This window comes from Lemur catta, chromosome 1 (genome assembly GCF_020740605.2).
Source record: "Lemur catta isolate mLemCat1 chromosome 1, mLemCat1.pri, whole genome shotgun sequence".
Taxonomy (NCBI): domain Eukaryota; kingdom Metazoa; phylum Chordata; class Mammalia; order Primates; family Lemuridae; genus Lemur; species Lemur catta.
Genome location: NC_059128.1, coordinates 235,428,159 through 235,442,055, shown reverse-complemented (window position 1 = coordinate 235,442,055; position 13,897 = coordinate 235,428,159). Strand labels below are relative to the sequence as shown.

The window sequence follows — 13,897 nt, the reverse complement described above, 5'->3', positions numbered from 1 at the left end:
GCAAATTCTTCACATGATACTTCTGGCTTCAAGGGTAATCACATTGATTTTCCTTTTTTCATCATGATCCACCTATTTAAAATTTTTTTAAAAAGCTTGTGTATTCAAATTTATATGTGATTGAAATCTGAAACTACGGATTGAGTATCCTTTATCTGAAATGCTTGAGACCAGAAATGTTTTGGATTTCAAATTTTGGGGGGGGGTTGGAATATTTGCATTGTAGTTAACAGTGGAACATCCCAAATCTGGAAATCCAAAATGTTTCAATGAGCATTTCCTTTTTCACTTTGGCACTCAGAAAATTTTAGGTTTTGGAGCATTTCACACTTTGGATTTTCTGATTAGGGATATTGAACCTGTAATAAATATATTTTGTCTTATATATTTATAATGTCAATCTTTGACCTTCTCCAAGAAGCCCTTCATGCTTTCCTGGGCCAAATTAGATTCCTCTTCTTCCTAATCCCTTTATAGCCCTTACTTTTACTTTTATCCTTGTAGCACTTGATTATACTTAGTATTATGCTTTATTATAAATTCTATAATAAAAATTTTTTACTTAAAATTTTTTTCTCATTGTTCTATTTGTAAGTCTTATCTCTAGAAGACTTTAAGCAACTCAGGATCAGGAACAATGACAAGATTTAAACTGTGCAGGACTCCCCCACCTGCCTGCAGAGTAGTTATTATTACCACAACTAACATTTATTGAGCACTGCCTCCATTCAAGATGCAGTTCTTAAGTGTATTCCATAAGAATAAATCCATGTAATATTTACTATGTAATAGTAACTCTATAGACAATTCTATGAGTTGTCTTGTTTACCTTATAAGTAAATATTAAAGCATCAGGTGAGGAAAAAGAGGCAGAGAAGGGTTAAATACCTGCCCATCATGGTGCAGCTACTAAGCAGCAGAACTGGGATTTGAACCCAGGAGGACTAGCTTTGTCTTTGTATAGCATACAGGGGCCTTGGTGACTCAGCCCCCACCCACCTGGCCTAATTCTGACCACTTCTGCTGTGGTGTCCTGTGCGCATCATTACTGAAGCTAACAGCAGCCAGAGCAAGGACATTTCCTGAGTGCTGTCTGGGGCCAGGCACTGTTCTAAGCACTTTCCGTTGATTATCTCATTTCATCCTCCCAAGAACGCTGTGAGGTTGGTTTATTATTTTCCTCATTTTATAAATGAGGAAACTAGGTCAGAGAGGTGAAATAACTTCTCTAAGTTTATAAAATGAGGAAGTCATAATACTGGAATTTAAACCCACATTATTTTTAATTAAATAAGATAGGTAAAATCTGGTTCAATATTTGTTAAAGGAATGATTTTATGTCCATATTTTAAATACTGGGTTTTAAATTTAAAACAAATATAGATTTAGATACAATTGAAAGTTTTCATCTTTATTATAATTTCTGACGTCAGTGAAATGCGAAAATTTATTTTCTTATCCTTTGGTACATTTGAGTTAATTTGGTGTGTGCCTCTCTTGGGCTACTATGTTTAACTATTCCAGGATATTTAAATCCATTGAATTCTAACCTCCTTGCCCCATTTCCTACCCCTACTCCCATCAAAGCTTTTATTCCCTTCTCATAGTGTTATAGTTTTTAAACACATTGTGTGAGGAAATAGACTTTATTTAAATTCTACACTGAAAAGGAAATGGGCTGTCTGAGCTTTCTCTCTTCCTGGGTGTAAAGACCTCTCCCTTTATGTCACTGTTCACTGCCCATTTTGGCTGGAACTGCCCATCCAGCCAAAGAGCCCCGCCTCTTCCGTGTGTCAGCACTAGGGCCCAAAGCCCAGAGAATCAGGTCCTTTTACAAACCAACTTGATTGACAACGGTGTATCCTCGTTGAGTTCCCAGGCTATGTTGCTGAACTTGCATGCACAGCTTGGTCTCTCAGAGATGAAGGGAAGGGTAGTGTGGAAGGTGGGCAGTAAGAAAAAGGAAGATGGAGAACAAGAGGATAAAAGAACATCCTTCACAAGAGAAGGATGGAGGTGGTGGTGGTTCCATTGGTGAGAGCACATTAACATACGCTATTGCATTTTATTCTCACATTGTTCTGTGAAGAGGGCAAGCAGGCAGGGAAGCATCATTACCTATTTTATCAAATAAGGAAACTGAGGCAGAAAGATGATGTGAGTTGTCTCAACTCTACTGCAGTGATTTGTAGAACTGGCCTGGAGTCTGTTCTGGACTCCCGTACTATTGCTCTGCCACACAGATTATAATTACAGAAGGACTTGACTCATGGAGTAAAATCAGTGCTCTCGTAGTCCTGATGCCCTGAATAGAAGCAGGGTCTTCTTCTTCCTTTCAGCCAGATGACTGAACAGGTATTCTGATTTTGGGAGCGCTCAACTCTATGCGATGCTGTTTGGTCGTGCTCCCCAGGGTAGCCCAGCACTCTTCTCAGATGTAGTACACTACTGGTATCAGGTACCCAAGGGCAGTGCTTTAGGACTCAGGTTCTTCTTGAACTCTAGATGGCACCTATACCCCCAAACCATCTCTTCCCATAAAGACATCCCCGCCTCCCTCTAAGCCTTCTTCTGTCTCAAATTCCCTCTTTCAGTGAAAGGCTCTAACCCACCTTAGAAACACAAGCGTTATGTTTTTCACCCCTTTCCCTGAGCCCTGACATCTTTCCAGACAATTACTGAGGCCTGCTAATTACCATCTCTGATTTAATTGGGGCCCACATCTCAGCTGGCTTATTTCCTTAACCTTCTAATTGGTCTCCTCCTCCAGTCACTCCCCAGCCAAGGTCGCCCTGCGCTCCTTCAATGACAGAATTATCTAACTACACATCTCTCATCTGACTAAAAACCCTGGCTGGCTCCCCACTGCTTTCAGCCTAATGTTCAAACTTATTAACACAGAATTCAAATTTCTCTCAGTCTGATTGTCTCTCACTACACTCCCATGCATATGAGTCTTCAGCCGCACTGGGGAAGGCATGCAGGGTACTTGCCACCACGCTTTCCAGCCTGCTGTTACCACGTCATTTCCATACTTCTTGTGGGAGAACTACTGGCTTTCCTTCTCGTTATACCTCAGATGCTACCTATCTTCCTTCCACCCGTCCCCACATGGAATGAAGGCCGCTTCTCTGTCCTCCTGTATGCCTTGTGATGGTCCACCAGTGTGCACTTGGATTCTTGCATGTGTAGCTGTCCCCTGCACGTGAGCTGCAAGCAACTTAAGGGTCAGGCACATTCCTTTAGTCATCATTCCCTAGCATACACTAGATACAAGTGGAATATAAGCTGCTTGAAAGCGGCAGTCTTTATGGCTGGCATATAGTTGGTATCTACTGAATATTTTTTGAATGGGTGAGTAATCAATAAATGTTTGAGTTAGCAAGGGTAGAATGTATGGCTCAGATACAACCAGTGCATGCACCCCGTTTGTTGGCCGTGTGTTCATCACAGTGCCAGCAGTGTGTGGCTGTGATCTTGTGCCTTTCAAAGTAGGAATGGGCTCTTGATGATACCTGGCTTTCCAGAACACTTACAGTGCATATAACTGGCTTGATCTTGTCTCATATCAGAAGGCTGGATATTAAATATACATACGGAATTTTCACTATCTGAATTGCTCCTGTGGAAAAAAAAAAAACTACTTCATCGTAATTTTTAATTATACTAATCATTCCCCTTCCTTGGTTATTGAGAATTATAGCTAAATCAGAGGGAGGATTGAATTTGAGGAAAGTTGAATATGTGGTTAACAAAAATCCCTTTAGCTATTTTCTTTTCTGGGCATATAGCAACACCTAGTGGCTTTACAGATTATTTCAGAGGCTATTTCTAGAAACAGTTTCTTGGATTTTTTTCTCCCTTGATTTAACCACTGGTTATTTAGTATCTTTTCTTTTCTCTTAATAAATGAAAAACTATCTTTGACTACTTATGTTATATTTAGAAAGTAAACTGGCTCTAATATAGGAATGGATATCAAGGCACTGATGTTTATCCATAAAAAGTGTGCCCACCTAATAAAAGTAAGCAATTTAAAGTAACTTAAATGCAAACAGCAAGGCAATACAGCACAGCACAATGTTTTAAACATTTCGCTAGGTCTGGGACTCTCTGATTAATGATATTACTCAGATAGGAGCCTTTTGTGGGAAATACATACCCTCTCCCTTTGACATGGATAGAATTCTATATTTCTTTATGAAATGTGTATTATATTAGTGTATGCACAAATATACACATTTTACTGGCTGTCTTATTTATCAATCACTCAAGAATGAATTCTACATAAATACATTTGCCATGTCATTGAACCATTTTTACATTTTGAGATTTTAGATAAAAATGTCTGACATGTATCATATAGATTCTGCCTTGTTAATGAAGAATATATTTTATAATTATACTTATCTTGACAATTTAGGATTATAGTTGTAAATATTCATTATTGACTTGAGCTGATGCCTTCAGGAGAATTTTCGGGGCTATTTGCCCCACTTTAATTTGTTTTAGACTACAATGCTTTATGAAATTTTTGTATCTGGTCTTTACAGTTTTTCTGTCTTTTCCTTCTGTCTCATCCTGCTGCTGACATTGTTTCTTCCCTTCCCAGCCCTCTTTCTTTTTCTTGTCCCCACTGTGGGTCCCCTCTGATTTGCTGCTTCTATTTTTCAGTGGAGTAGAGAGTCAGGTATCCAAGTCAGGCAACTACACAGCTTAGCAGCAACCCAATTTTCCTGGCTCCCAATTTTGTGCCATTTCCATTATATTATACTGCACTGAAGATACGTGCTAAATTCACAGTGCTTTAAAGTAAGCATAACTAGATTTTGAGAGAGGACATGGTTCAGCAGAGTGAAATGCTTAGCCTTAGTGATTCTATAACTGCTATTTTAACCATTGGACAGCCTTTGTTGTACTTCCTGGCCTAGTCACTGAGATTCTTCCTAGGCACACAAACATGAAGAGAACCAAGTTAGTCAACAAATATTCATTGTGCAGCTGCTTTGTGTCAGATGCATGGTGAGTACAAACACACATGCATAGACTTCTTTGATTATATAGTACAATGACATAACATGTGCAGAATTATAGATGCTTTGATAATTACATCTAAATTTTCCATTCAAATAGAGAGTTTTATTTAAGACCATCCATCCTAAAGACTTGTAGAGGGTATCATTTGACTATTAAACTTTATGACTTGAGGTGTTGTGGCCAAATAATCTATTAACGACACCTAAAAGAAAGTTGAATTTTCTTCTTGCTGTTAAAATGAACTCTAAGCTATAGGGTAACTCACCTCCTCATAAATGGTAACTATTTCTCATGCATCATGGGATCTAAAATAAGAATATAGGTTATACAGGCTTCATGTAACTACCCTAAATGATAATATATTTAAGCATAAATATCTTTTATAGATTTCTGTCACATGTACACCTATTTTATTAAAGCTTTATGAAGACATTTTGTAATTTTAATTTAGTTGTAACCTTGATTTTAAATCAAATTTTGATTATTTACCAAATTATCTAGAAGCCAAGCACATAGGATTTCTTGGTAAACCAGGGAAGTGTTGATTTTCTTTTATTATTTCTAAATTATAAAAGACAAATTTTGTTCAAATATTCCTTCCAATAAAGAAATTTTCAGTCCTTTGTGGCTACTAGTTTCAAGATTTCTTGGCCTTCTTTTTAGTGCATTTTGTGTCTCCTTGGTGGGACATTTGGCACAACGTGTCAAATAGTCAAGTGACAATAAGGGAGTCAGGCTTTGCAGCCAAACCGCGGGTGGCAAATTAATTCAAGCTTTTGCACCTTCTCTGTGGTGCTTATCACTGGGAGAAGGTGGCCATTACTCTTTAAAATCCAAAGATGATAATTAAAATTTCACATACTTGCTCCTGCCCAGTGGTCTGTGACACTGTTAGAGAAACATATCCCCAGAGTCTAATAAGAGGTTCAGTGAGAAACTGTTTGTAGGAGCATAACCTGACTGGCAGCTCTTTCCTTAAGATTTACCCATCTAATATAATTACACGCAGCTATTAAAATCACATTGGAAAAGATTTAATGACTCAGGAAAATTAATGTTTTGTTAAGTTTAAAAAAAAGAACATTCTGTAACTGTAGTACAGTATCTGATTTTTATTGAAAAACATTACCTATTTTTATTTTTTGGATTTTTGACAGTAAACTTAGATTATATTGTAGTCAAAAAATAAATTATTAAAAAGCATTTGAAACTTTTATTTTTCCTTTAAAGTGAAAGATAACTTTTTTCTAGACTCCCTAACTTCATCATTCAGGAAAGTGGGGAGGAAACACACTGATTTAGGATTTAGAAGACCTGTGATCAACTTTTATTAGTTCATTCAACAAATACTTGTTAAATATATACATCATGCCCAGTGTTGGGAATAACAGATTAAACAAGGCCCCTGGGAGAGGACTTACAATAAACACATATGTTAGGTCTTGTGTTAAGTGTTCATTAAAGAATGATTATTGAATGTTTGTGAGGGAAAGTATCATTTATCTCTCTGCTCCTAAATTCCCTTCATCTGTAAAAAGAGGGGGGATTATATTAGAGGAATAATGAAATCCTTCCCTCTCTAACATTTTAAGCCTCCTACGACTTTTGAATTACAGTTGACTACCTCAGTGATTATGTCACCCAAATGCAGAAATGCATCAATTCTAGCATTAAGATAAAAGAGGAAATGTATATCCTGGGAATAGTACTTGATTAATAGAATTTTTTTAAAGTGACATTTCCATAACTTGTTGATAATGAAAATAGCAAATAGTAAATAGTACAAAAGAAAATATATATTAGAAATTTCTCTTAGGTAAATACTAATCTTTCTAATATTGGGGCTTGTGTATAAACACATGAAAATCCTAGAAATCAAGAATTTGACACAAGTTTTGTTTCTCTAGAAGTCTTATATTATCAGATCTCATTTATGTTCTCATATATTTAGGTGATATGAAATAGTGAGGAAACACGGAACATGAAAGAAGTAGGTTTTTCTTTGGATTTGGTGGCAAAAAGCCAATAGGTGACTTTGTAGAAATTTCTCTTAGGTGAATATTTACCTTTCTAAACTGCATTGTTTTGTCCATCTCCTCCTACTTATGGTGTTATTAATATCTAGCAGCTGAATGGTCATTTGTATAAAACTTTGCATAATAAGTGCTTTTTTGTAACAGTCTTGCTTCAAATTGGGGAAAATAAAACCATTCTTTCCTTAAGATAGGAATGTTTTAAGTGACGCTTGTCTCTGTTATCTTGCAGAAGCTATTCCTGTGATGCTCATGCCACCTTGCTTTGTTTCAGATATCCTCTGGCACATGCAGGCCTGATGTTCCAGAATCCCCTGAATTGCGTCAGAAGTCACCATTGTTCCAGTTTGCTGAGGTAATATATTGCAATTTATACTGAATTCATGAGGAAATTGTAAAGTGAGCTTAAATTTGGGCTGATGATAATAACTGAAAGAAATGAAGAATTCTACTCAGTTCAATGAACCATAAATGGGAAAATAGAATCAAATTTTGGAAAAGAGGTTTTGGAATTCCAGAGTTCTTAGCTAAGGAATAACACATTTATGTGTTTATAGAAGCTTATTCTTAAGTCATACTAAAAATTATTACACTTAAGCCTTATTACTAATTTTTATTTATGGATAGTAAGGTTAAAAATATAATTGAATTACTATTAGAACTTATTTATTACATGTTGATTTGATAAATCAGAAGATAGAATCAACTCATGGTTATTGGCTATGCATTCCTTTTTTTTTTTTAGTACCTTTTCCCCATCTTAATTGAAACTTTAGGGTGAAATTGTCAGTTTCCAAAATCTTACCTTTTGTCAGACCTCTTCAGCTCAATATGTCTCTTGACACTGGTTCAACAAGATGATGTAGAAAAGCACATTATCCTTTATATCAAGTGTAAAGGTTAAGACTACTTCCCCAAATATCTTTATTTACCCTAGACTCAATATGAGCCCTCATTGATTAATTTTTTCCTTAAACGTCTTCGCTTGATTATTTGAATTGTCTTTCACTAGACATTTCCTACACTGTCATCCTTCTTGGCATTTGCCCATCATGTTACAATTCTCCACAGGGGGAGCATATTTTTAGTTTCAGATTTTTCACCCCTCTAGTTTCTTTCTTGGTGGTTTTCTCATCATTTTGTTGGCAAACTGCTTTCTATACTGGCACGTTAGGCCATTCCTTCAATATTCCTAAATGCTTTGCTGGTATCACCAGAATGCTTTGTGTGTGTGTGCATGTGTGTATGTACACATATATATGTACACATACGTATATACTCAGATGATGGTCTTTGTCACTTTTCTTTCTGCCTCTGTGTGAGATCTACCATGAATTCCAATTATTTCATATATTGTTTCCTCAAGAATTTAATATTCACTCTGGACTCCCTTTTCAACAGCAGTTATACCCATGTTAAATAAAATTGGTCCCAACTTTGAAAGCAGAGATACTTAATGAATGATCCCTGAACCCATAAAGATCTAATGAAATCTCTAAGATTTCATATGAAATTTTGGGTGTATTAGCATATGTACATTTTTATGGCTTCTACAGCATACCTAAGATTCCAAAGAGATCCCTGATCTTATTGCTTTTATATAAAAAGTCCCTAATATTCCTCTAAGAGTTCATTTTTATGTCATTAATTGAATTCTTAATATTAATTGATGAAAACATCTTTTTGTTTAGAACTTGTGAAATGCTTTTCAAAAAACTAGGTGGAACATGATACTTACTGGTTCTATTTTGTTCACTGCCTGATTTGATTATTAAAGAAATATATTGTAGGTCAGGCGTTTCCCTTTATATAGACTGTTGTTTACTTTCCTTAGGTTTTATAGAGAGTTGGTAGGGATAAAAAGTAATGTCTGAAGTAAGACCTACTGAGTTTATAGTTCCTAAGACTTCAGGAAAATTTCTGTGGGTTCATCTTTGCATTCTGTCACTTGCACATGGTGGTCACTTGAAATGACAAGGTGCATGGTTTGACCAAGAATGTCTACAATTTCACCCTTGAATGTCTTTAAAACACTTGGTTAAATCTTATCCATTCATAATGGTTTATTTATATCTAGTTTGTTAAAATTGGATCTGGTTGATCTTTTGTCTTCTTACTGATATTTATTCTAAGAATGCTTGTCTATCTGATTCAAAAGATGCTGTAGAATTAAAATGGCTTCAGCATAAATAAAATCGGTAATTCAGTCAGTCTCTCTACTAATTCTTTCTCATCCCTAAACATCACTTTGACACTATATCACCATGTGGCCCCATTGTTTTTCTAACCAACTTAATTAAGATGAAAAAAGTGATTTTTGTGCTTGAAGAGTTATGATTTAGGTGCATTTATTGCTTAGTAAATACCCTTTCAGGGAGTTGGTGAACACAGTTGCTTGAATAGAAAGACTTTTGTGGGACTGGGAATGGCCTGAAGTTATAATACCCAGGCATTCTGCTCTTATGACTCACTTTAACCCTGTTTTGTAGTTGGATAAAAGCTTTGTTCACTTTGGAACCAAAATTAATAACTGACTTGGCTCTCAAAACATCCTTGAAAAGTATTTCCTCACAGTGCTCTGAGCAAAGTTAGAAAGAGAGTATCATAATTACCAAGTGGAAACTAAAGGTCTCCTAGTTGAATCAAGTGTGGTATGGCAGAAGCTTCCATCCATTGTCAGACACTAAAGTGTGTGTGTGTGTGTGTGTGTGTGTGTGTGTGTGTGTGTTTGCGTTGGATGGGAGGATGCAGGTGTTATAAAAGAAGGAAATGCTTTTTGTATTTAGTGAACAATTTATTGAGTTCTGGTTTCATGCCAAGTAATGTATTTTATGGCTTATATATTTTTTCTCACCACAATCCTGTAAAATGGGGATTATCATCATCATCACCAATTTACACCTGGGAAAAATAAGTCTCAGAGAGTTTAGCTCAGCTGCCCAAGGTCATGTTGCAAATGAGTAGCAGTGCTAAGATTCAATCGCAGATACCCTGACCAACAACATCCTTATGCTTCTCTCAGTTTCATAGCTGCCTCTAAAGAGAGAACAGCCTGAAGGGGGTGGTATAGGGAAGAGAGAGAGTAACTGGCTTTACTTGCAGCCTCCAGCTTTTAATAATGTAGTTTTTTTAATTCATTAAAATAACGAAATTCATTTCAGCAAGTCTCTTGAATATGTGCTGTTTGATACATGGCTGATACTTTTACAAGGGACATGGCAAATGAGCCAGACTCGGTCTTTTTGTTCTTTCCAGTCATCTGTTTTTAGAAACACGGCCTTTGTCTTTCCTTTATCATTTGTACTGTTCTAAAAGGGATTGAGGGTGATGACTCATTTTTTCATCTTTATCGGTGTCTGCAGTAGAAATATATGGCAGAATCTAATGGTCTGATATGGAAAAATGTCCTTGTACATAAAAATTACTTGTTTCCTTTCAGATATCTTCAAGTACATCCCACCCTGAAGCTCCTACGAAACAGTGTCAACCGTCAGCCTTGTTTCAGTTTGCAGAGGTACAGCTTTTTTTTTTAATGCTTATTGGGCTCAGAAAAGTTGTTGAGCTCAGGAATATTAAAATGGAGTTTTAATAACGTATAGTGAACTTTAGGCACACCTCTTGCCATTATTAACATAACAGTGTTTATTGTTTTTTTTTGCTGCCTTTGGTAAAATTGTAGTCAGATCAGCTCCTGTTTTTATACCCATTTTTATAAGCATTCATTAACGCATTCATTCAGAGTAGACATTTACCAGTAATTTATTTATTTCATTTTACCTTGTTTTTAATTTATTTTAAAAGCTTGGAAAAACTGCTGTCAACATGAAGGCTAAAGGATTCCGATTTATTAAATTTTTCCAGTAGTGAAATTAGATGCTGTAATTCATGAATTATTCTCTCACAGCAAATGCAGTGGTGAATACGACCTGTTAAATCAGGTTAAATTAGCTTTCAGTGTGATGTAGCTTCAGCCAGTATTTTTATTAGTGCTTAATCCTGGGCTTAGATCAGGTCAGCTCTTGCGGGATCTTAGATTTCTTTGGTTTGTCAGCCAGAGAGAGAGAGAGAGAGAGACAGAGAGAGAGAGAGAGCACGTCCCAGCGAATGTTTCTTGGTTGATATGCTGAGAAGGCAAATCGGATATTCTTGATTTTGCCACAAACGCCCTGGCTTCAACCATATGCTCATTTCTAATGAGCACTATATGACAAATAATAAAAAGTATATAGTTTATGAAAATAAGATCCTGTCTCCTTTAGGTCTTTCCTCTTTTCCCTGTCTATAATTCCAACAAAAAATGCGTATCATATATACTAAGCGATGTTTTATAGGGTTGAGAGAAAATGACAAGCAGGACTGTTCTGTTTAATATTGATGTATTGAATCACTTTATTCATTTGAATAAAGAGTGCTGCATAAATAAAATAAAAAATGATATCCTTTTGGCATGAGGAAACCTAGCATCTTTTAAAATGAGAAAAAAATTACTTTTGGCTCTTACATCCAAAAAAAAAAATTGTTGCTTCCCTTTGGGGCACTTATGTCAACCACTGTGACTTTATACCATCAGTTGGACTGCTTATGTGTTCTCTGTCACAGTATTTGCCTTAGCTGCTGAGAGCTATTGTATAAAACTGATAAAAATATAGAATGTTATTTCAATTTTATTAATCTGAATAAATTATGATTTTATTATAATTTTCCATTATGATAAACAAGCAGTTATTGTCACTGTGGGAAATAGTTTTGTTTAATTATACTTCTTTGCTTTCCTCCAGTTGTTAATGCTCATTTATTTGATGCTAATAATTTTTTCCAGTGTTAAAAAAGAATTTTGACATGGTGACTAAATTTATTTCTAATGTTGATATCTGAGCCAGTCCCATCTAGTTTTTCAGAAACATTTTTTTCAAAACAGAATTCATTTGCCATATTCTGCTTGATTAAATTCTACACTCTGTAGCTTGAATATTCGAAAGGTAGTGGCTCATCTTTGACACACCTGATATTTACATAAGCATTAGCTACCAAGAGTATTCAACTTAATTTAAAATACCAGTGTGGAATATTTCAGCTGGTGCTGGTGCATTTCTAACACCACTCAGAACGTGATTAAATGTTATTTAATCGATATCATCATCAGATTCATTAGGAGGTCCTGAAGCCCTGGGACAGGCCTGAGGGACCAGTTTGATGTGTTGTAATAGCCACCATCCTGTGATTTAGCGCAGTGAGATCCTATGCCTCTCGTAAACTAATTTGTCCTTGCTGCTCAGTACACTCCTCAAAGCATGAGAAGATTTGGTCCTTGCCTCTTAATTATACTAAGTTTTTTTTCTAGGGAAGAAAAGAACTTACTTGGGAGAGAGTCATGCAAAGAGGCATTTCCAAATGTCTCTCCTCTTCTCAACAGCGCTCGTCTCCCAAGGGCTCTTTGGTTTTTTACCATGAAGTATATGTAGGATTTGAAGAAACTTTTACAAAAAATTGTTAATTTGAACACTTATTAGGAGTTGTTTCAAGGTATTGAAACAGGAAGGTGTATATGATGGAAAAAATAAAAATAAAATGGATAATGTAAAAAAATACAATTTCTGTTTTGCCCTGGAATCCAATGCAATCCCCATCAATAAGTATATTACTTTTCCTAGTTATATTTTGCATAGGTTGATCATAGCCCTAATTTCTAAGCAAATTAAACAAATTACTGCATCCTTGGTTATTTAATTGTAAATGTTATATATGATTATACAAGAGAAGTTCATGGTTCTCTAAGTATATATAACCTCTCTAATCACTTTCTTCATCTGACCCAAAAGAATTCTAAGTTTCAATCTCTAACATCTTATGATCTGACCGTATTATCAGCTCAATACTGGGCTGGTTTATTTAAAGCTAAATAAGAGTTACCCAGATAAACTAATAAAATTATCTACTGAAATCTGCTATGAGCATATATATTGCAGTAGAAATAAAATAGGCTGTAATTACTAACTGTGATATCCCTAAAGCTCTTATAATTATTTCCTAAAACACTATCTCCTTTCAGAAAACCCAAAGACTCTTGAATTTTTGTTCTAATTGGTCTATAGCAAAAGTTCTCAAACTTTCAAGTATTAATACATCCAACTCACCTGGAAAGCTTGTTCAAACACAGATTGCTGGGCCCTACCTGCAGAGTTTCTGATTCATTAAGTCTGAGGTTGAGCCTAAGAATTTACATTTCTAACAAGTTTCCTATTAGAAAACCACAGTTTGAGACAGTTGTGGGTTTTTTTAAAACCCCGAAATTATTAACTCATTATTGTGAAGATACTTTTTAATATCTCTGGAACCTCATAGGGGAAAGGTAAAGAGCAGAAGGAACGGATGTATAATAGAAAATTGCCCCGTAGACCACTTTCTACCCCCCAGTCCCTTTTCAGAGGGATTCTTGGGCCTATTATGTGTACACTTAGAAGTGAGTGTTTATATTATTTTACAAACCATTTTTTCTTTAAATCATTTAGATTTGTAACATCATTTTAAGATCAGGCATGCAAAATTTTTAGAAACTATTTCTATTAATTTTATTTAAAAACTCTTATAACTCCGGGAAGAGATTAGCTGGATCTTCTCTTGGAAATGGATCATTTATTGTGTAAAGTATTTATCCAAGAAACACACTAATTAAAAAATAGTAAGCCCTGCTAATTTCTTTAAGTTGAAAAAAAAAATTCTTTCCTCACTGAGTCATGGGTCTGTGTCTTGTAAGCTGAGAAGGAATTTTTCCTTCTTAACCAAATCTGACCATTTTAAAGCCCATCGAAGTAAACCTGTGTGAAACT

At 35.6% G+C, this 13,897-nt stretch overlaps 1 protein-coding gene across 8 annotated transcripts in view; it reads left to right on the top strand.

The window, feature by feature from the left end:
• Positions 1-13,897, top strand: part of BBX (BBX high mobility group box domain containing) — a 262,244-nt gene that overhangs the window by 191,515 nt on the left and 56,832 nt on the right. For all 8 annotated transcript variants that reach the window (XM_045540360.1, XM_045540353.1, XM_045540356.1 and 5 more), the window contains 2 exons: positions 7,345-7,425; positions 10,510-10,584. In XM_045540360.1, coding sequence (XP_045396316.1) covers positions 7,345-7,425; positions 10,510-10,584 — 156 coding nt within the window. The remainder of the gene's footprint in view (positions 1-7,344; positions 7,426-10,509; positions 10,585-13,897) is intronic.